Source organism: Giraffa tippelskirchi, chromosome 13 (assembly GCF_054371585.1).
Source record: "Giraffa tippelskirchi isolate mGirTip1 chromosome 13, T2T-mGirTip1v1.2.pri, whole genome shotgun sequence".
Classification (NCBI taxonomy): Eukaryota; Metazoa; Chordata; class Mammalia; order Artiodactyla; family Giraffidae; genus Giraffa; species Giraffa tippelskirchi.
In genome coordinates, this window is record NC_137287.1 from 3,572,895 (window position 1) to 3,597,096 (window position 24,202).

Sequence of the window (24,202 nt, forward strand, 5' to 3'; positions counted from 1 at the left end):
CCCAACTGTGGTGTTGGAGAAGACTTTTGAGAGTCCCTTGGACTGCAAGGAGATCCAGTCAGTCCATCCTAAAAGAGATCAATCCTGGGTGTTCATTGGAAGGACTGATGTTGAAGCTGAAACTCCAATACTTTGGCCACCTTATGAGAAGAGTTGACTCATTGGAAAAGACCCTGATGCTGGGTAGGATTGGGGGCGGGAGGAGAAGGGGACGACAGAGGATGAGATGGTTGGATGGCATCACCGACTCGATGGACATGGGTTTGGGTGGACTCCGGGAGTTGGTGATGGACAGAGAGGCCTGGCGTGCTGCGATTCATGGGGTCACAAAGAGTTGGACACAACTGAGCAACTGAACTGAACTGAAATGAGGAAGAATTCGTAACAGCAAAAATCTCGTCTTTTGTTTATTTCCTAAGTCTGAGGGGAGGGAGAAGATAAATGAACCTACCTACATTGTCAAGATTAAGGGTGCTGTCTTGGAATTTTACTAACATCCCTTCCTTCAATCCTCAGATAGCCCAGAGTGTCATCATATGCGCTCACATGTGAGGAAACCAAGTCACTAACAGAATGAAGGACCTGCCTAGATCATGTAGGTCATGCCCAGAACTCTCACTAGCACTTCAGTTCAGATGAAAAAGATGGCATTTTACTACCTAAACAGCACAAAGTCCTGCCAGGTTTTCCTGAAAGAGTCACGAGAGTAAACAGAAGACACTCCTGCTCTGAGTCCTGGATTCCTCCAGCTGACCTGCGAGGACATCAGGCTTTCTATCATGCTGTTAAAGTACAGAACCGTATAAAACCGAAATCATTCAACAAAGATTGTCTTCTTTCAATTATTTTTATCATCTATTGAGGGAACAAGCAGAATAAGAAGGTATGAAAAGTACAAGTAGACAGTAAACAAAGTAGGGTAAAAACTGTATGTAATACAACACACTCATATATTCAGAAATGAAAGAGAAAGAGAAGCAGGAGCTAGCTGACTGGTTCATTCCAAACAGACTGAAGATCAGGGGAAAAAGTGTTCAGCTAAAACTCAGAATTCCATCCTGGAGTAGTTTTTGTTTTTTAAATCTCTGTGGACAATGGTTAAAGAAAAAAAATACACGTACGTGCTGAGAAACACAAAAAGGCATAATGAGTGAAAGCCTGACTTTTAGCCCAGAAAAAAAGCTTAAATTGCACCCATTTACCTTGCTTTTTGTACCCGACAGTGTACTTCTTGAAGAGATTTCCTGATCCGTACTAATAGGTCTTTCCTTATTTTAATTTTTTGGAATGGGTTGCAAAATTTTGTTGCTCACTCTTTCTAGGGGTGGGCCAACTCTCAATTTATCTATCTTTATTATCAACAAAAGGGTTGCTTTTGATAAAGTATGACTCAGGCTCCTAAATGAAGATAACAGCCAACATTACTATGCAAATCACCACCTTTTAATCTTTTTTTCCCCCCCCTGCTCTGCAAGGCTGGCAGGATCTTAGTTCCCTGACCAAGGATTGAACTCAGGCCCTGGCAGTAAAAGTGCTGAGTCCTCATCACTGGACTGCCAGGGAACTCCCAGATTATTGCTTCTTAAAGTAAAAACTGAAGAGACTCCAAAATCAAGAGTTGATTGAGAGAAGAGAAAAACAAGTGAAAACATTTTAAGAACTGGATTAAAGAAACAACCCTTCTTCCTCAAGTGGGTCTGTCGAGGCTCCATTCTTCATGAAAGGGCAAAAGTCAAGACCTTAAGACAAAACTGAGTTCCTAGGAGGCAGCCCGACCAACAGGACCCCGAGGGCCCACCGGGGGAGCCAGGGCCGGGGAGGGGGAAGGGGTGCCTGCCCTCCCCTTCGGCCGCTTCAGCATCTTGCTGGTGTGTGTGACATGGGAAAAGCCACGGGACTCACTTTCAGTTTTGAGAATCATGACTCACTCTCCCTACATGCTCTCAATGCTGGCCATATTTATAGTATATAAAAGAAAAGAGAGGCAGCCCATGCGACAGAGAACATAGAAGCCCACATCCTTTCAGTTCTACCATCAAATGATTACCAATTCCTCCCCTTCCTGAAGCCGTTTTCTTTTCAGGAGAAGTATAAGCTTTGTGTCCTCTCAAAATGGTTTTTCCTGCTTTTCAACAATTAAAAAATATTATTTCAAAGCAGTTTTTCTTTTCCCCTGGACTCAACTCAGGGCTGTAATTCCATGATAGCACTCTTCGGTAAAATAACTTAGACGTAAAGAGTTCAAGAAAATGAGGGGGCAGGTAACCCATGTAACCCATGTTTGCAGAGTTCAACCGCATCACGGTTTACTAGTATCTTTAAAGTCCCTTTCTACTTCCTGTTCCAAGAGGACATGGTCAGTGTTCTTCAGAACATGGACAGGCTTTTGATTAGAGATCAGTTTGCTAAGGTTCCCCAGGTAACATTAAAGGTGGCTCCAGCAGCATGAAGTTCTCTCCGTGAAGCAACCACGGGAGGACATGCCGCCCTTGCCTCTCAGAAGCCACTACACCAGCTCAAAGGGGCCTGTCCACCGAGCATGTCCTCCACGTGGGCAGGGCGGCTGTTCCTATCACCTGCTCCACAGGGAGGAAGGGCGCTCACTCCGACAGGGTGCGGGTGTGTCGGGAGTGGGGAGAGACACCTCCCCACTGGGGTGATGCTCTGCCGCCCAGTAGTTTGTATGTTAGGTAAGCGCATGTGCTCACTGCCAGCTCACGTCTTCCAACACCACAGATGTATCTCACTTGCCGTGGAGTGCGGGTCTGGGGGCTGGTGGAGACTTGACTCAGGCAAGCAAACCAGGGCCCAGAGGGGAAGGGCTGATGCCAGCACATGTCTCCGCACCCCCTACAATGCCTCTTCTGCCACCTGAACGCAGTCCCATCTGGCTCACACCGCAGAGCGCAAAGAACCTGGCTTCAAAGGGGTTGCTCTGCCATAATGAGTTCTGGATGTTCCTAAGTTCTGAGAGAAATGAACCCTGTTCTCTGACCCTGTGCACAGTGAGACTGGGGTGACCCATCGATGAGGTGTGAAGAGCACCTCCCCACCAGCTGACAGGGTCTCTGCTGGGTCGGCTTCTGGTGAAGACCCATCTCTCCCCTGAACAAACAAGCACAGACTCCAAGCAATTCTGCCTGACAGCAGTATTTTATTGTTACGACACCGTCTCGTGACCCACTTTACTCCCTGCTCCTTACTTCTCGGTTATAAGCAGTAATTAGTAATGTCAGTGTTCTGGCTGGATTGCTCCAGGCCTATTAATAATGCACGAGCAGAACAGGATGAATGCATAAGTGTACAACAGAGGTTTCAAGGTTAAAAGCAGTAATGGAGAGAGCTGGAGAGAGGCAGGTTGTGTTGGTAGAAGAGGAAGGCGTGTGTGTGTGTGTGTGTGTGTGTGTGTGAGAGAGAGAGAGAGAGAAGAGAGAGAGAGAGAAAGAGAGGGAAGGAGGGAGGGAGGGAGAGGGAGGGAGGAAGAGAAGCGAGGAGGGAGGAGAGGTGATGGGGAGTCAGTTTTAAATCTGTTTTCTAAAACGCCCAGCTTCCCCCTAGGGGCAGTGTGTACGGTGAAGCATAACTTCCCAGGGCCCTTCATCAAGCCGGGCACCGCCTCTCCTCTCCTCGAGTGGACACAGGCCTCTGACTGCCGGTGGGGAGGGTGTCAGCGTTAGGTCTCAGGCACTGAAGAGCTGCTAGTGTATGAAATTGCGGTCAGAGGAAACTGTACCCGTATCTTTCAAATATATTTTTGGTGTTTTAAATGACTTCTCTTATAAAAGGCAGTGTTTGTTCGTTCAGCCGAACTAGTACCTTCCCACTGAAGCCTTATAGGAAAGTCAAGACAAGCGATGCTGGGCCCTCCTCGGTGCACGGGACAGAAGATGATGTTATAGCTGCTTCCCCATCTCTGCAAGTCTCCATCCCAACAATACAACATCCAGCATTCCCACACAGAGCTTTGTATCAGAACTGAGTGATAGCAAATAAGCCTGCAAATCAGGCCTAGGCAAGGATGAGTCTGGCTATTTGAAAAATATCTGCCTGGGAGATGGGGGCGGGGCCCTGAAGCAAAGCAGACAGTCATATGTGACTCCTGCGCTGTTTGAATCTACTTGACCTTCTAAGTAGAGACAGCCCTTCACTTGTCCCTCACCAACCAAAACTGAACTGCTTTACTTACTAGGAAAGTAACAACTTTATCTGCTGGTTTCACAACCAAAACCAGACATTTTAAAAGCTGGTCACAGTGATGCTTGGGTGAATCAGATCCCATCCTTACTTGTTAGTCAGAAATAGTCTCTGTGGGAAAAGGAAGCAGTTGGAAGCAGTCTTGAATCATAATTACTGAAAGCTGTATTTATACCCATGGGGCTCTGACTTCTGCGCCAAGGTTTTCTCACTGTGCTGGAAACGGGGCTCCTGCAGAAAGGCCAGTGAGAAGAAAGGCAGAACTGTCAGAGTTCTAGCTCTTTCCACTGGCTACAAAGTTGCATCACCTCACCTACAACCTGAGGCAAAAAGCTCCCCTTCTGAGGGTGCTGAAGTCAGCCCTCCTAGGGATCCAGGAAGAAGGTCGATAGGTTTGAAAGTGGGCAAGCATATTTTCAAAATGATGTTTATCATTTTTTCCCCCTCAAGTTCCCTAAAAGCAAAAAAAAAAAAATCCTTTTGTTTTAGAAGTTCAGAGATGACTAGGTTGATGAAAACAAGTGCAAGTATTTTTTAACTGGAAAAGTAACACACGCATAGTACTTCCCCTCTTCCCTTCAGAGAAACCCTTCCCCAAAGCAATTCCTTGCAACCAATTTCTTATCTATCCTTGCACACAGAGCTTCTGCACATGACCACATACAACTCCTCCTCCTCCTCCCATTTGAGATCCAAATATAAGCATACAATATCCACTGTTCTACCCTTTGCTTTTTCTTTTTTAAACTTAATGCGTCTTGGTGATGGCTTCAGATGGGCCCAAGCAGACCCATGTTACCCCCCACAATGCCGTGGTGTCCTGGCTCACAAGTCAGATCTGGTCTGTTGCCTCTTGTTGTAAACATGATCTTAATTAGATCACAGTCCTGTTCCTGTTCACTTGTTCACGTACGGTCTATGGCTATGTGCAAGCTACAAAGGCAAAGCTGAGCATCTGTGATTGATCCAAAATTCCTAAAATATTTAATATTTACTATCTTGCCCTTTATATATATAAAAAAAGCCTGCCCACCTCTGGTGTATGTCCTTGTATGAATATCCACATGTGGCCTGTTCTGTTTCCTGTTGATGAACACCAAGTGGAAAATGGGTGTCGTTAAGAATAAAACTGAACTGTAAGTGCTGGGAGGCACTAAGGAAGAGGAGGAGGAAAGAGCAGGAACTAGCTGGAAGAAGCTGGCATGAAGAAGCAGGCTTAAAGAGGGAACTTCAGGGTAAGCCATAACCTCCCAAAGTGTTACTTCTTCTTTTTAGAGGAAGGAAGAGGCAAACTGCAGGTCTCTTGATAAAAGGAAATTCCCCTTCGCTGTATCAAAGCTACTCCCTGTGTTCATGCTTTTCTCAGTTAGGCAAGGCTGCCTGAAGCATACTCTGACCAAATTAGGAAGCGAGCAGGCTGATGTCTCCAAGCCGGTCACCACACGGCCAGGACTCCCAGGCATGCGTAGACAGAGATGGATGGCGAAGGGGAGACTCAGTCCGAGAGAGAAGTGCTGCTTGCCTGAGAAATCAGCCTTTTCACAAGTACACTTACTAAGAATTAGTAATTGTTCTTGAAGATGAAATCCACTTCCTGCTTCTCACAAAAAAACAAGGGCTTCCAAGGTTTCTAGAAGGAAAGACAGTGTGAGATGCAGAGTAGAGAGGAATTCTGTGCGGATTTGTTCCGTTTACTCCAAGGGCAGTGAAGATCATGAGAGGCATCAAGGAAAAACATATCAACTAGCTCTCTGGTAGATTAATAGGATACTCAATTTTACACTACTGAGAAAAAAAGAACTTAGGAAGGTCATACTAAGAAAGAATTGTGTAAATTTCCATTTGAAGACCTGACTACTCAACTGCGTTACCTCCTGGAAGGACAAGGTTTTAAACTAGTCGTAGGCTTCCTAACGAGGTCGGGGGTCAAGGGATACGATACTGAATCGTTCACACTGAGCTTGTTTCTGCCACCTCCATTCAATGACATTCTCCTTCAGGAATGACTTCTGAGTTAACCTCTGGTTCTGAGCCAATGACCTCAGAATCTACTCTGACCACCAGCACTATCTGGGCAATAAAATTAACCTTGAAAATCCTCACTTTCCTCCCAAATTTTCAGATCAGCACGATTTTTGGACATGATTTTTATTCCCTTAGGAATGTGCTCAGCTCAGTCTCGGCATTCGTTATGGAATCAGATGTGCAGTTAGAGTTAAGGTATGTTTAAATGATCAAACAAACCTCAGTTCTCCTTTACAGGAAAATCTTTAAGGGAGGCAGGCTAGAAGATGCGGGCTAGAAGGTGCTCTTGGCTCAGCCTGAGCACCTGCTCTTTCCAGGGCAGCGGCCGCTCCCCTTGGAGAAGGCAATCTGCACGGGTGGTCATGCCCTGGCGCAGGGCTCCTGCTCAAACACTGCCTTCTGTGCTGCCGCTCAGTTTGTGTTGAGCTGGCATCCGGGTCCTTTGCCAGGTTGTATGGGGCAGGAAATTCGCAGTCAGTATCTCTGGAGTGCTCCGCATGTTGTCAAAACTGCTAAACGTTTGCTTTCCATCTACCCTTTACCAACTCTGCACAATTAATTACAATCACCTAAAGGATCCATGAATTTTACTTATGAATTTAAGGGATCCATGAGTTAACACTATACAGCACAGGTATTTTTCGGAAACCCTGGTTGACTGACATACAAACCCACCAATCAGGAACTGTGTTTCTGTTAGTCAAGATTTCTGCGACTCACCTGAGTCAAACTGTGCACGAGTGGACCGCTGAGGGCACAGAGAGATCAGAGCGGCCCCTGACAAGGAGCTCACATGTGACTCAAAGACGACAGTTTGAGCGCTTCCTCAAGCTGTGTAAACCCCTTGTTTCACCTGCACAATGAAGATGCCCAGGCTGTATGACTCCCCTCTCCCCCCTTATAAATCCAGCGTCTACAGTTACAGATGGAGAGAAGCTAATGCCAGTAAGAGAGTCGCCTGCGTACGCTCAGCGCTGTCCCCCCAAAAGGGCCTGGACGACACCCTTGTGCCCCAGCAGACGCATGTGAGTGCTGATGGCACCCAGGCGGTTGGCAGGCCCTCCCCGCCCTGCTCCCTGCGACGGAAGCTGCTGCTCGGCAGCCTGGCCTCCGCAGGGACGTGGGCCGCGCCTCCCGTGGCGCGGTCCTCTCCCAGCTCGTCTTCTGCTTTCTCACTGCAGTGCAGAAGGCACACGGCTCTACGCGAGCTTCACTGCCCTTTTATGGTAGAAAAATGAACTGCCTGCCCAGCAGTGGAGCTAAGAGATGACAGAACGGAAAGTTGTCATTTGTTGTGGTTTTGGCAGCAAGCAAGTGTTCTCCTCTCAGCCACCCTTGGATGGACAGTGCATGCCCGGCATTCGGCGAGGGAAAAGCAAAGCCCCAGCCACACGGCTCCCCAATGAGGGCCTAGCCTGCACAGTGATATATTTACTGAGGAATGGCATCAAGCCTCATTTTCATGAAAATGCACCTTTTACAAAACAAGGCATCAAAAGGTTTGTGTTTGTAAGCGGAGGAGTCCCAGAAAACACGGTTCCAATCAGATCACATCTGAGGAACAGACCTCACTTCCTTGTACAGCGAGGACATGGGCCTGGAGCTGGGCAGCAAGGTGACCTCACTCTGGAGGAGGGGCTGTGGCTCTCATTGCAGCCCAGCCCAACCTGGTCCCTGTCTCCTGGATGGCAAGGGGGACAGGGGAGGCGCCACAAGCCCAAGATAAACACAGCTCCTGGGAAAACACACCGAAATCCAAGTCCCTGTGGTAATAAACAGCAGTTGGTACCACAGGGCCGTAAATAGTTTGCATTTCTGTCAGGAGGCCCACAGGAAAAAAGCAGGCCTCCCAGCAGCTGGGAAAACATGCTGCAAGAGGAAAATTTGGCAAATCTCTGTATGTACATCAGAGTTAGGGAAATTAGGCCCATCTGAGTGAGAAATTAAGCTTAATCCAACATGCTTTCGGCTGGAAAACAAGTCTTTTTAAACGTGTGGGGAAAAAACTCTGATGGTTACGTGGTTTCTTCCATGTTTAAAAAGCACCCAGGACTAAAAAAAGCAAACACGCTGGTGTGGAGCCACCGCAGAGCAGCAGCAGCTGAAGGACGCGCCTGGCCTCTCGTCGAGCTCCCTCCCCCGCACCCCTTCAACCCACCCACGGGGGGCTGCAGGGGGGAGCCTCCCGGCCGATCCCGATCCGACAGCCCCGGGCAGGCGCCTCCACCGTCACTCCTGACCGTTGCTGCCCCGCCCCTGCAGCCCCCGATCAGCCCTCAGAAGACCACGTTTCTTCAGGCCAATCCAACCCCACTGAGACCTTCTGGAGAAGGAAATCACACAAGTGCTCGAGGCACCACGTAAAACAAACTGGCTTCAGGACTGAAGGGACTGTTAACTGAGGGCCAGGCGAGCGCCGTGCGACCCCAGGTCTTGGGTCACCAGGTCACTAGAAATGACCCTTTATGATAACAACACTGACAAGACTTCCCAGCTCCCCTCACATTCTGTACCTCATCTCTCCCCACTTCGCACTCCCTCCTTCATGGCGCTCAAGGTCCACCCTTCTTGCACTGTGATCACACTGTCCTAACATCAGGGCTGTCAACAGCTCCCTGGAGTGCCCAGGACCAGATCCACTGTCCTCACTCTGCCCTGCGAAGCCCTCGGTCAATCTGGGGTCTACTTCTCTTCCTGGTCCACGTCCTCCTGCTCCGTCACACCGTCTGCTGGCTAACCACTCATGCTGCTTCGCTCACGTCAGAGGCCCGGTCCCCTGCTCCAGACCCCGCTCCTGCACAAGGGTTTCCTGACAGTGTGCTCTCCCGACCCTGAGAGCAGCCACCGTCACATCTGCCTGTCCTCACAGGGCTGGCCTCCCCTGCTCAGACCGCAGGCAGGGCTGTGGCTGCCCCCTTTGCGTTTCTTCAGGCCCAGCAGCGCTCAGTCAGTATCTGAATGACCAGATCTGACCAGAGCAGTGACGGCCCACCTGCCCTGCCACAAGTCTAGGCGGAGGGGGTGGCCAGCGAACATGTTCAGAGAAGAGGGAAAAAACGTCAGGGACGATGAGGGGCAAGACCCTGTCAGGGGCTTCTGCACGGTGACCAGACAAAAGTTTATAGCAAGGACTGAGTCCAGAGAAAGAGAGGGAAGGACCCACATGCAGGCAGAGCCCTGGAATGAAGGCTTTAGGGGCAAGGGTGCCACCTGGAAACAAAAACCCCAAGCCAGCAGAGATAAGGTCAGGTCAGAGTGGGTGCTGGCCTCAGAGAACAGGAGGCCAGAGGGCTGTGGTAACAAGACAAGGAGCAACAGAGGTTTTTAGCAGCAAAATGTGACAGAAGAGGGGAAAGGAAGGCAAAAGGACAAGCTGTTGTCAAAGACAAGAGGAAGAAACCCCTGATCTGTTTCACTTTCTTTGGGCTAAAATGTGTATCAGCTTAACTGACGTAGGGAGCTTTTGAAACTTAAAATGCTTTTTATATTCGCGCTTCTGATGGGAAATAAAACTGCAAAGTGCTTTTATGGGGCTACAGGGGTCTGATCTGAGACATGCTCTTAGCCTACTCTCTGTGAAAAGCAAATGTCTGTGCCAGTTTGAAAGTCCTCAGTATTCTAGAAACCAGAACCTCTGCACTGGAAGGACACTCAAAAGGGCATCTGGTCTCTCTCCCGGCCTCAAGGCTGGACTGGAGGTTGCAAGGCATCCCAGAGGAAGAGAATCTGTTGAGGCTGTGCCTGGGCCTCTGGCAGGGCTGTGTGCCGGGCCCCAGGACCCTGGAACCCGTTTCACTGGTTACGGGACGGTCCAGCGATCCATTCTGGATTCCTGACGGGCAGCTCAAGTCTGTTTTCCCAGGGAGGCTGGAAAACACCAGGTCTCCACCACGTGTACAGAAGAAATCTTATACCCACAGAGAAACCCCACACACGCAGCCCTCACTCCTGCTGACATTGTCCTGTTCTGTCACGAATTTTCCTCATCTCTTAAGGAAGTGACTACACCATGAAACAGAACACTTCAGTGAAGGATCTCATCCGTTTCCAAGAGTGAGGTGCCCTCAAAGCAGCAAAGCAAAGTAGGTCAGAGCACAGACACAGAAGTCAAACCCATCTAGATTTCTATTTGTTTTTCAAATTATCTTGTTATGAAAAAATGGAACTACAAACATAAATAGTAAGTGAATCCCATGTATCCATCACTGGTGTTTATAAATTACTAGCTCATGGCCAATCCTGGCTTCCCTAAACTCTGTCTGCTCTGCCACCCTCCCCCTGCTAGTACAATTTCAAAGCAAATCCCAGACTACACATCACTTCATTTGTAAATATTTCAGTTTGTATCTCTAAGAGACAAGGACTCTTAAAAAACCAACCTATCATACCAAAACCACACCTAAAACCACACAAATAATAAGAAAACCCCACATTTGATTCCTGATGTCGACACCTGCTGGCTATGTGACTTTGAGGGGACAAGGGGCAGGAGGCCCCTCAAACCCAGAAGGAGCTCTACTGGCAGGCACCAGGACTTCTGCGGTCTCAACTCTGATGCTTCTGGGGCTTCCCTGGTGGCTCAGCTGGTAAAGAATCCGCCTGCAATGTGGGAGGACCTGGGTTCGATCCCTGGGTTGGGAAGATCCCCTGGAGAAGGGAAAGGCTGCCCACTCCAGTGTCCTGGCCTGGAGAAGTCCATGGACTGTACAGTCCGCTTCCACCTCAAGGAGCCCTGACAGGACGGGCTCTGACTCTCAGCAGGGCAGGGCGCCAGCTTCGCCTGTGCTCCTCCCGCTGACCTCGGCGCACTGCCCTTGGTTTCCCAGCTCTGCTCTGAGTTACCAGGGTGACTCCCAGTCCATCTTCTCAAGGGACATTAGCATGTAATACAGACGCAGAGCACACAGCTGCCATGCGGCTTCCAAAGAGATGGCAGAGCTGGCTCCTTAGGCTGTTACACTGGAGACGAAGGGCAGTGGGTGACGTGGGTCTGGGTGGTCGATCCCACTTGGCCTCTGGGGACGAGAGAGGCCCTTCTCATTCTCAGTATGTTTGTCTCAAAGTCAGGGAGGACACCGAGGAGTAAAAGACCATTTACATTCTCAGCGGCCACACAGCAATCAGAAAATGACCTTGAATTCAACAGTAAACACAAGAAATTCCACCCAGAGGCTGCAGCCGAGGCTCCATTCTGATTTTTCCTGAACATTCCTCTCTGCTACCTCTTCCCTTGCCTACATTCCTTCTCCCTGACAGATACCCAGGAGGATACAGGGTGTTTTCATGCTTGTGTTATTACCATAGCAACAATTTCTCTTCTACCTGGAAGGCTGGAAGCCCTGCAGTGCTCTGTGCTGAGAATGTAAAGAGGGGACACTACTGCTTTGCACTCCAACACACATGCAACCCCCCTCCCTCCTCAAGGACATCACGATGAGGATCACTAAAATTAAGATGCTGACGGCTACTAACACACAATTAGTGTAAAAACAAAAAGGAGGCAAATGACTCTATAAAAAGACATTTTGTAGATTATCAATTCTTGAAGGATTTTTAACAGGCGGCCTTTTTTTTTTTTTTTTTAACATGAGATTTCTTAAGACTCTGACTCGAAATGCATCTTTTCTTTGCTGAGGCCACAGGCACAGAAAAATGCATTAAGTGATCTTAGCAAAATGTCTGAAAGCACTAAACAAGTAATGCAGTTTCCAGAAAGAGAGGCACTCTAGAGCTTCTGATGCCTTAGCGGTGTGTGAACAGAGGTAGGCTGTTAGGAGTCTGATAAGCAATGGCCAATGGTGGCCAGAAAATCCACGAAAAAGGGTCAGAGTATCTATTTAATGAAGTGTGTAAACAGACCTGTTAATCCACAGAATCTTTTTAAATACCACAGTGTATTTTAGTAAAGACCAAAACAACAATAGACAGACAAGGAGCTGTGTCCTTCTGCTAAAGGACAGTGAAAGGAAAGGCAAGCAGCCGCCATCTGCAGGCCTGCCGGCTGCACTGCTCGTGGGGGTGACGGTCAGGGCACAAAGGGCAGCGCCCTCCTATGAAGACAATTACCAATGAATGGGTCATGGAGCGAACCACAGATTGTCAAAATCTTCCCTTTGTGACTAACTCTGAGTTCTCCAGCAAAACCTACTATCTGTTTTGTCTCCAGGCCTTTCCCACACGCATCTCTTTGAATATCATTCCCTGGGATACTAATCCTTCTGAACAGGGATAAACAAAAAACTGACAAGAACCCTGAAAGGAGGGGACAGAGCAGCGGAGTGGCTGAGACACGGAGGGCAAACCCCGGGGCGGCCCGCTCTCAGGCACAGCTCTCCCCAGGGCAGACGGGGCTCTCCTCTCAACCCGAACACTGCAGGCTCACGTGACAGCAGTCATTTCTGATGGAACAGACGGGTCAGCAGAAAATTCAGCTTCAAAATCTATCCCCTCTCCATTGTGGCATGCTAGTAAGAAATGAAACTTCTGAGTACAGGATTTGAAAAATTAAGTTTTACTGTTCAGTCGCTATGTTGTGTCTGACTCTTCGCAACCCCACGGCCTGCAGCTCACCAGGCTTCTCTGTCCTCCACTGTCTCCTGGAGTTTGCTCAAACTCATGTCCATGGAGTCAGTGGTGCTGAGGTAAGTGAGGAGTCCTCCTTTGGCCCTCTGATGGGACTTTACAACTGTCCCCGGTAGGGGGACTCTGTGCTTCTGTGGTAGCAGATTCTACAAACCTGGGGGAGGAGGCGCCTCCTGTCTAGGAGTTCCTCTGCTCACCCGAGTCTGCATGGCACCTGCACACACTCTCGGCATCCTTCTCTACCTTCCCTGAGGGGCAGTGGCTGCTTTACTGACTGAGACAAGTGATGGCCAGTGGGGTAAGCACCTCAGTTACATTGTGTCGTTTAATGCGGCCCACCCACCCCCAGCCCAGGGTATAGACTTATATAGAGATACAACTGACAAGCCATTTACAAAAGCTCCATCAAACAGGTGGCAACTGTTCTCATTTTACAGATAAAGGAAATGTGGCTCAGGGAGGTCACGATGCCGAAAAGAGGAAGAGCTCCGATTAAGCAAGAGAGGTTTAAGAGCGAGACCCTCGTGTTACCCACTGCTCCAGGCTCAGCTCAGCTGCCTGGGGGACAACGCCAGGGCACCCAGCAAAGGGCTGGCCCTGGAGCAGGGCGTCGAAGAACACTTCTCGTGCAGCTGTATTCAAAAAGAACTCTCAAAACAGAGAACTCACCAATACAGCCCAGCTAAAAAAGTACTCGTCCCATGCAATGCGGACACAGGAGAAAGGAAAGGCTCTTCATCCTGAACTGAACAGGAAGCTCTGTCATCTGTCCCCTAGAAGGTGGCAACATCTTAACCATTTAAAGTGGCTTCACTAAGAAGCGGTGAATGTTCTCCGAGGGCATGACAGAGCGATGCCCATTTCCTGGGGGTGAGGAAAGTTAGCAAAAACCCAAGGCCCAGGCTGCTGCCCCGTCCTTAGGCCCTGAAGTCTACGATGACAGCTCAGCGTCTGGACCACCTTGGCTCTGAAATGCACTTCACCACCTGCTGGGAAGTCAGCAGCTGCCTTCTCAGTGTCGAGGGGAGAGATCTGAGGGGCCGCGCCAGCCCCCGCCGAGAAAGCAGAGACGGCAGCGCTGCTGGTGCCAGCTAAGCAGTCCCCTAACTTTGGACACTTCACGGGCGCTGTCCAAGACCGCCGCAAAAGCAAATACGCAGCAAAGTGAGTCACGTCAATGTTGTGATTTCTCAGTGGATATAAAAGTTATGTTGACACTACACAATGTACTATTATGTGTACAATGGCATTATATCTAAAAAAGTTATATACAGATTCAATTAAAAAATACTTTATTGCCAAAGAATGTAACCATCACCTAAGCGAGTCATAATCCTCGTGTGATAGTAATATCAAAGATCACTGATCACAGACCACCATCACAAATATAATAATAAAAGTCTGAAATAAGGCAAGAATTACCAAGATATGCCGCAGAGACACAAAGTGAGCAAATGCTGTTGGAAAAACAGCAACAGACTTGCTCAATACAGGGCTGACATAAGCCTTCCATTTGTAAAAAAACAAAACAAAACAAAACAAAACTGCAGTATCTGTGAAGTGTAATAAAATGAGGTATGACTGTATCAGAATGAAAACTATTTCTGTACAGTTGAGGGGAAGCAAAAATAAATGTTTCATTCATATTGGCATTTCAGTTTAATGCAAGCATATTTTTACCTTTCCCTATTTTGGGTACATATCTATCTCCTTTTAAAATAACTATTGCAAACAGCAGCAGAGATGGTATTTATTTAAGTTTTATTAGGGAAGGCAGAGTAGGAAGAGATAAGCAATATTTGCTTTTTGTTGCCTTTATTCTTCCTGGAAACACACAAACACACATCCCTAACTGGAAGATCTAGCTTCTCAAACACAATGTTTAAGGTGCTAAGATGTCAAGTAAAGAAGTGTGTGGATCTGAGATGCCTATGATGAACAGACTCACTATGCTATTCACTATGGGGAATTTTAAAAACTGGAAGCTGACAAAAATATTAAGACAAAAAGTTAAATCCTGAAACCTCGCTGCTGTAATGCCAGCTCTGCTCAGCGCTCAGCGGGGGATGGCTCACAGGGATGGCCTTTGGGATCCACTCTGGGCTGTGTGTGGTGGTGGCGGGGAGGCCCCACTTTGGCTTCTCAGCACCACCACTTTCCCTTGAAGGACTCGTCCTTGGATGACTCTGGGACCTACGGAAGCCTAGGGGCTCGCAAAGCATCCTTCCCGTCACACCCGCACACCGCTGCGGCCGGAGCCCCCGGGCTCGGAAGGGAGTGACACCTCGCGAGAGGTGGGGGCAGCTGGACGCCGAGGAGGAGTTCCCACCCCAGCTCGCTCTGGTGGACTTGCACCGTGCAGCGCGGACTTCCACGCCGGTAGATGAGCCCTCATCTGGTGATTTAAAAATCCTTTTGTTATCCAGACATTTGGTTCTTCTCAACATTACTCCCTGAATAAAGGTCCTCCCTAAGAGTGGGAACAAGAAGATCAGGCTTCATTCACATCTAGATAAATGTAAAGGCCTGTGCTCAGCACAGGAGTCAGCTGACTGGCTGGGCCTCAAATTACAGTGTGGCTAGTAAGTGCCAACCGTCCACTGTCACAGCTGGAGCTGCCCTGGCACTGACAGCTGGTCCAGGTTCATTTACATTCTCTCCACGCAGCCACTGAGCTACTGCAGGCGGCTGCAGATGCCTGTTTTTTAGCAACAAACTGGTTCATTGCAGATGCGAATTTTGGTGATATTTTACTGCTGTCGAGTCAGTTAACACTGAATGCTACCAAGGATAGGATGGGGCCTGGAAAGCATGAACAACGATGAGCAGAGAAGCAGCTGGCAAGTGAGAAAGCTACATAAAAACAAGGGTAAGTGACACTGGGAAAAGATGAGAGGTTCACGTTCACATTCTCGGGCTCCACTAAAAGACATCAAGCAAGGGGGTCTTCACAGTTTTTCTGATTAAAGTCTCACCACCCAGCCATCTCCCTAACAGCACCAGCTTCATGAGTATTCCTAAACCTCTACCTTGCGGCCCTGGTTACCTTTCCGGAAAGCTCTATTTACACCTCTGAGTTTATGGAGCAAAGTCATGATTCTAGACAGGCAGAAAGAGGCCCAACAGGGAAATTTGTGACTCTAAAAAATAGTCCAGAAGCATCACTTTCAACTCTCTTAATACCCTGCAGTCCCAACTCAAACACAGACACTCCAATCCACTCCTAAAAGCAGCATGTTAAACACAACCTGGTGGATTCCTTATCTGAGAACACACAGGACGCTGAGGGCCTTGACAAAGGCATTCTGTCACATCAATGAAACAAAGACTCTCTCCCCATTTCATCAAAGATACAGTGTCGTGTTCTTCGGGCTCTCAGGGGAATGATTCCAGGCATTCAAGCCCTCCCCCAGATAATGCACTCATATAAACACCTCATCTCGGAGTGACAAGCTCCTGGAAGTCTCACTGGAGTCCAGATGACTGGCAGTGACACTGCCATAGGGGAGCAGACGCCCTCAGTCTCAAAAGGGCCAAACTGGCTTGTGGCTGATTTCTTGAAGAGGAGGAATCCTCAAGGATGAATGGTTGCTTCAGCCATCTAGCTGAAGAGAAAGTACGTCATCAGGAGAACAGGTACAAGTGAAAAAGGTAACAGCATCTGCCCTAACAACAATGACATCTCTGATGTTAAATTCTGAACGAGCAGAGTGGTCTGCTTTGGTACTAAACCTAAAAGAATTCTGTCAGTTTTCCTTCCAAGACTGTTTCGCTGACACACACACTTTTGAAATGCCCAAGAGAAAACCTTCCTCATGGAGTGTTAGTGCCACCTTGTGGCGAATCTCTCCATGGCTCCTAGAGGAGGAAAATGACAACCTACTCCAGCATTCTTGCCTGGGAAATCCCATGGACAGAGGAGCCTGGTGCGCTACACTCCATGGGGTCACAGAGAGTTGGACACGACTGAGCATGCGGACATACACAGTAACATTTTACTTTAAAGTTCTCCCTTCTTTTCAAAGGACAGGTGGCAAGTTCTTGGTGAGCATTAACTGTTAACCGGCTGTCACTGCCTCCGGTTCCTTGAGAGAGCTTTCCCTTCATTTTTCACACTGGGCCAAACACAAGTCTAGAACATGAACGCTCCTGTGCGCAGGTGAGGATTACGTCCTGAAGCACACTGGAACGGACAGACTGTGCGATGCAGTCTCTTCACTGTAAAGCACTACTGAGGGATATCAAAAGTTGTGAACCACTGGAAAGATCGTTTTCAACTTAGATAGCAAGACTCTTAAGGTCATACTTTCCCCAAACTCGCCCATAAACTGCCTCCGGTGACCTAACTCCTACAGGGCCTCACTCCAGCCTCCTCGACTCCCCACACTCCATTCCTTTTTCCCCGAGGACCCCCTCCTTTCAGTGTTTCTGACTCCTGACTTCAAAACCTTCCTACAGCCTCGATCTCCCCTGTGCTCCTGACCGCAATCACGTTCCAAATAAATACTGAGCACCTGATGTGTCCCAGGCCCTGGGACAGGAGATGCAGGTTCAGTATGTCATATACTTCCACTCTCAAACCTCAATATGTCCAAAACAGAGTTGATCGCCTCTCCTAGAACCTTTTTCTAATCTATTTCCAATTCTGTGTGAATAGTATCACCATCCACTCGGAGGTTCAAACCAGAAAAATGAGTCATCCAGGTTCCTCCCCACCCCCACAGTCAAACCACCTCTTTCTAATCCTATCTCCCTACTATCTTTCCTCTTCTCCACTCCCACTGTTAGTTCTGGTTCTCATGATCTGTACCAGTCAGAATGTGCTAGGTTTGCTGCTGGAACAAACTCAAAATTCAATAGCTCAAAACAAACTTATTCCTACCTGTCTATCTTGGCAGAAGGAAAATACAGTGAAAGATATGCTCTCTCTCCTTTTGAAATTGGGGTAAAAACAATGTAACATGGACTCTACCTCGTTAAAGGTAGAGTGAAAGACTGAGGGCAGGAGGAGGGGACGACAGAGGACGAGATGGTTGGATGGCATCACCGACTCAATGGGCGTGAGTTTGAGCAGACTCCAGGAGATGGTGAAGGACAGGGAGGCCTGGCGTGCTGCCGTCCCTGGGGTCGCAAAGAGGTAGCCCCAACTTAGTGATTGGACAACGACCTCATTTACACATTTTAAGTGTACAGTTCAGTACGTTCACTACATGGGCACTGCTGTGTGGCATATCTCTAGAACTTCTGCATTTTGTGTGACTGAAATTCAGGGAACCCGTGTCTCCTGCACTGGCAGGCAGATTCCTAATCACTGGACTGCCAGGGTTGTCCTAGACTGGCCTTTTCCAGGTAAAAACCTTCACCAATCAATCAGGCAATAGATTATGGAGGACTCTCAACTTCTCTGGATGCACCTTCTCTAGACTTACGCGTGTTATTTTCCAATTGAGAGGGTTCTATTTTCGGGCGTTTGCGATCTCTTGCTCCCTCTGGTGTCTGTCTGCAGGACTGCAGGTTCTCTGGAGCTGCTGTCAGACGCTCAGCTCTTTTTTGTTCTCAGTAGCCTTTATGTGTTCTTGCCTGGAGAATCCTAGGGACGGGGAGCCTGGTGGGCTGCCACCTATGGGGTTGCACAGAGCCGGACACAACTGAAGTGACTTAGCAGCAGCAGCCTTTATGTGAGCTTCCCAGACGGCGTGGTGGGTAAACAATCTACGTGCAATGCAGGAGATGCAGGTTCAATCCCTGGGTTGGGACCATCCCCTGGAAGAGGACATGGTAACCTTCTCCAGAATTCTTGCCTGGAGAATCCCATGGACAGAGGAGACTGGCAGGCTATGGCCCACAGGGTCACCAAGAGTCAGATGCGACTGAGCAAGCAGCCCTTGGGCATATAGAGTATGGTGGGTCTCATTAGCGCTCTGAGTTGGGCAAGAGAGGAGCCAGCCCCTTGAAGAGCCCTCCACTCCCCAAAGCTGGACACTGGATATGTATGTCCCCCTGTTCGTTTCCCCTGGAGGCCAAGGCCACAGAGATGTGACGGCCTCCACCTGCTACACTCCGAGGCCTTGGGAGCGGCAGCAAGCCTCTCAGCTCTCTTCTGTTCCCAGAGGCCTCCAGGCATCTAGAGTCTGTAGGGCCCTGTCAGGGCTGAATCAAGCGAGACAGAAACCAGTCCCCTGGGCAGTAACCCAAAACACTGGAACACTGGATGCACGTTCCAGCTCTTCCCTTTTCCAAGCAGAAGCTGGGCCCTGGGGCTCTCTGCTGCCCTCTCCACACTAAGCCACGGCAAGTGGCAAAGGCGAGCGAACATCTGCTATAGTCCAGACCGCTGCCTTTGTCCTCGGTGGTCCGAAACCCGCTGCTCCCTCTTGGCCATCCTTCGACTCAGGAAAGACACAAGCCAGCCCCTTGGGGAAGTTCTCTGAGAAGTCTGAGCATAAGATGTGTGTCCCAGTCTGCGTGTCACCTCCCCAACGGGCCGTGAGGAGCTGGGTGTTTCCTCCATGTGTGCCTCATGTGCTGGGGAGGACTCTGGGGGTGAATTCTGTTAATTTCCCTACCAGCTGGCTGCACTGTCTGGAGTACAGGAGCCGTGTAACTGGTTTTGAGATTTCTCACAAGGGTCTGGTCCATGTTTTGTTAAATCACTGATTCAGGAGGGGTGGGGGGGGGGAGAGTTTGGGGCTACCTATTCCATCACCTTGCTGACATCACTTCTAAGCGTATGTTCTACCATGTTTCCTGCAAGTGACCTTTCATCCACACTCACACTGCATTGGCCCACAGAAGCTACACAGCCCTCTCCAAGTTCAGCAGGGGGTATATGTTCCTCCCACAGAGAGGAAGCAGAATATTCAGTTTTTCTGCCTAGGGTCTTAAGAGCTTGAAGGAGGCTTTTGCTGACATCCCAGGTTGGATGATCTCAGATACTCACGGGGCACTGTTTCAGACTCCCATGTACCCTGACACCTTCCTGTAACTGTCTTTGGCTTCCCAAATCATACACAAGCATTTTCACTGGCAGAGTCTTAATTTGGCATCATACCAGGAAATGTAATTTCTAGCTCAAGCTTAGCAATTCATGGAGACTCCCGAGGTGGGCAGGTGACAGCGATGTGCAGCTCTCACCTAGATCACTCAACAGCCAGACCAACATCTGCTGTTTCAGCCCCGAGCCCCTGCCTCAGGACAGTGCTGAAGGCCTGCATGCAAGGCCCTGGTCCCTCCCAGCTCGTGAGCCTGAGCCTTTCTCGTCACACTCTCAGTACCAGACGTGTCCAGGAGGGGACTGCTCCCTGGACCCGGAACATTCCACATCTTCACTCTCACTGCCACCCTTTCCTTCCTGTGGCTGCTGCCTCCTTGCTCGCTCTTAGTTCAGGCCCCCCCTTCCCAGGCACTCTAGTGGTGGACACACTGGGACCACGCAGGACAGTCAGCTCCTCTGCTTTCTTAGTTCCAAGATGCCAGAGACTACAGCCTGGGATGGGGACAAATTACTAAATGGATACATCAACTGTAAGAAAATATCTAGATTTTACACAGAAATATTAATGTTGAAAACAAAGTGAGTAATCAGTCTGTCAGTCTAGCTTCCATTTCCAACATCCACTTTCATTCCCTCACTTTCCAAAAGGGCGGGGGGTGGGGGAGATTTTAACATTCAACTCTGCTCATTCTATTTTAGGAAAATGGCTGAAAATATACTTGTCTAGCTGGATGCCAATACTATATTCCTTAAAAACTTTTAAGTGGCTTATATAAACGGTTGACAAATTTCAAAACACTCTCAGCTCACGAAGTAGGAGTCAAAGAAGAAAGACTTTCAGCAGCAAGGTGACTGGACAGCTTTGGTCTCACCCTACACGACCAGTCCATATGAGAAGAGCTGAGGAAGTCGTCTACTGGGTTTAACAGAGATGCCACCACATGGTGCCCAGTTCTGTTAATCAAAGAAATACCATGTGGACTTTGAAGGTGGCAGGATGTGTGTGCACACACATGTGGAAAGAAGTGTTTGAGCACAACAGGATGGTGAGAGCGCGCGCAGGAGAAATACTGGCACAGTGGAAAACACACACAGTTCTTCACGTTCGACAGTATCTGCCCTTGGGGAAGACGGCATAGACCAGGGATCCAGAGCTATGCGAGTCAATTCCACAGGTGGCCCCCACCTCTGAAACAAAGTCAACCACCTCACAAGGTACCAAATTCATCTGCTCTCATGCAAAGGAGAGCACTCCAATCCTTCTCAGGGGTCAGCATGCAGAGGACCAGCAGGGACTGTGCCACTAAGGCCGTCCATAATACCAAATTCAAATGTGAGTCTGGAAAAGGCATTTGCCCCCCTACCTTTCGACAGCGAGGATTGGGACAACTGAACCTCTTCACATCACTGTCCAACAGAGCAGGAAAGCTGCAGGAGGGGCACCTAGAAGCGGAACAGCAGAAGGAAGGGTGTTCAGAACACTGAGGTCTTCGTTCTAAGACGGGGTTTTCAGCTGGAGAGCCACACCTCCCTTTACTCCTTACTTTTCATTAAAACACAGACTGAGGCTCTCCTTCGTGCTGGCTCTCACCAGGAAATGCAGGGGCCATTCTGAGTCCTGCCTCAGTGCAAACCACTCAGTAAACATACCTTTCTGAGAACTCTACACACATCACCTCTCTTCTAACTCAATGCACAAGAACTATACCTAGAAGCCAGATGATTAAGAGGTGCCATGGAATGTAGGTAAAAATGTGAACAGCAGATTCTTCCATTAATAAAATTATTTTCTTATTTCAAAGTAAGAAATGCCAGAAAACCTGCGGCCAGGGCTCTGCCATAGAATCTCACTGTCAAAATGAAAGGACCCAGGCAGTCTTAGTCCTCCTAATGGGGAACGAGTTGACAGATGACATTCTCTGACTCTGAGAACTCACCTGACAAGCTCATCAGCGTAGGCTGCCGCAACCTCTTCCTCTGCTTTTCGCTCATAGTATTTATACAGGACGGTCTGCGGAAGCACCTTCTCCAGTTCACTGGCTGGGAACGAGCATGTGCAGCTGCCCTCCATGCAGCTGAGCTCTGACTAGAACGACACCGCCAGGAGAAAGAGGGGAAAAATTAACCCAAGTTTTCAGAAGCACACGCAAAAAATTTCAGTGGTTAAATGCATCTTTCAATGGAAAGAAAATAAACAGTGGTTCAGAACACAGACTCTGAGATGGTGACGGTCCCCTCTTCTTTGAGAAAGCACTCTCAAAATAAGAAAACCATGAAATAAAAACACAAAGTCCATCTCTGATTCCACCTGAGGACCTCTACCAGCCTAAACCAGAATACATGAAGATGGGAAATAGATGAGGACGGGTAAATGGCTTAGCAGACTGAAACAGGAAGTTCCAGCTCAGGTCTGAAAAGAAGGTACTCAAGATAAGCAAGCTGACTCTCCCTCTAGTTCCTGGAAAAGCTGGAGGTCCAAACCTCTCGCCTGGCAGAGGTGAGTGGGAGGAGGGGCAGGGACTGACACAATGCTACTGCACACTCCAGAGAGGATAGTACAGTGTAAACACGACTCTTCTGTGCACTGGGAAATTAAAAAGTTCCGTGACTCATTTTATTGTGATACATATTTTACTGCAGTGGCCTGGAACTGAACTTGCAATATCTTTAAGTATGCCTATATTCTGCTAATCACAACCACTCTCTTGGTAACTGCTACTCAGCCCTTGACTAAACTACAACTGATTTTAGAATAACTGATGTCAAGTGGCTTGATTATTGGTGGGGCACTTATGAAAAGCAATTGTGGTTTTCGAGTGTTCGTTAAGACAGAACAAAACTCTGAATTCTATATTGTTATGTTGGTGTAAAGAGAAATTGACTTTGCACAGAGAAATATAATCTGGCATAAAATATTATTCATTTTGATACAACCGTATAAAATCTTTTAAAATTTTTGTTAAAAAAATACTAATTTACAGCCTCATATATTCAATAAGGGCTGCAGGATTCTCTTTTGGTGTTTATCCTCCATTTTGTTTGTGAACATGAAGGTGAGTGAAGACGCTGGTGCTCCTATGAGCCAGGCATGAGAGCATGAAGAATCAAACCACTCCCTGAAAAGAAACCTACTGTGCTGAGGACCAGCATAATGACACAGATCAGAGGCTGTAGAGGAGTCACACACATCGGCATGTCTTAGCAGAGCTCCACCTCACCCCAGAAAAGGCACTTTCACGAGGCATTTACACTGGTCTATAAATGTGCCCTCCACAGACACTGTATGGACACACTGCACCATTCTTACCTTTCCAGATCCAAAGACTGCCTCTTGGGCGTATCTGATGAGACACTCTTTGCAGAATAAGTGAGCATCAGCACACTGCGTCAGCTCCTCGAATGGGAACTCCCCATAGCAGCAGCGGCACTCAATCAGCTGGCCATCCTGGAGGTGGTCAGAAACACATGAAATTCCCTATACTCAAGTACAGGGGGCAGCCATGCTTCATGTCCCCCCACCCCAAACACATTCTGAGGTGAAAAGCAATCCCTAGAAGCCATAAAACAACGATGAGCTGTTTTCTGCTGTAGAAACCTAGCTTAAGATGCCAGCACAAATATGAATACATATTAACAGCCCAAAGAAGTACGATTTTCATGTTTTTTGGGGGGTATTCTTTGGCATCATCCTTTGTATATAGTTACCATATTCATGAATTTCATTGTACTGGCAGGATTAAAACATCTGTAATCAGATGCTAACAGTCAGGAACAAGTGGCATGTAGGATCTTATCTTTTCTTTTTTTTTTTTGGGATCAAACCATTTTATTGAGGGGCTTCGGAGGAAGATCGGAAAGCTGGGAACACAGTGACATCCGACGTCCTTCTCCGAGCCATCTGCCCAGCTCCTCGGCTGCTGAAAAGGCGGATCTTATCTTAAAACGTTTCAAAAGTTGCGTTTTGCATCTTGTTATAAGACAAGAGTGCGACGGGGTTGTGTCTCAGTCCAGGTTTTATCTTAAGGGACTACTGAAGCCATATAAAGCAGCATTTCAAGCACTGTGAGTACCAGGAAACTTCCTCTTTTTATTAAGGGCAGTGACTGATCCAGTCATTAGTTCATTTCTACCATGTTAGAAACAGCCACTATGTGAGGATGGCTGATATCACACAAAATCCATCTGGTCCTGAGGTTAAACATCTCTCTTCTTTCTAACTCTCAAGTGACATGTGGATTCTAAATTTTGCTCTAAGAGTCTAACAGATTCCAGGCAACGTTTAAGAGAACCACTCTAACAATATTATCTTCCCTCCAAATTGAATCCAATTTGGAAGCAATGGTTTAATACCTGATTTTAACTTAGCTGAACCACAAACTCGGCAAGTCAACAGCAGAGGTTAAGGGA

General features: G+C 48.2%; 1 protein-coding gene across 7 annotated transcripts in view; it reads right to left on the reverse strand.

Annotated features, from left to right (window-relative positions):
- Positions 1-24,202, reverse strand: part of RNF216 (ring finger protein 216) — a 114,119-nt gene that overhangs the window by 51,583 nt on the left and 38,334 nt on the right. For 6 of the 7 annotated variants that reach the window (XM_081552780.1, XM_081552777.1, XM_081552781.1 and 3 more), the window contains exons 11-13: positions 23,103-23,240; positions 21,733-21,881; positions 21,160-21,238 (exon numbers count right to left, since the gene is read on the reverse strand). In XM_081552780.1, the coding sequence (XP_081408906.1) occupies positions 21,160-21,238; positions 21,733-21,881; positions 23,103-23,240 (366 nt within the window). Of the gene's footprint in view, positions 1-21,159; positions 21,239-21,732; positions 21,882-23,102; positions 23,271-24,202 lie in introns of all 7 variants that reach the window. The other variant, XM_081552778.1, reaches the window with a different exon arrangement.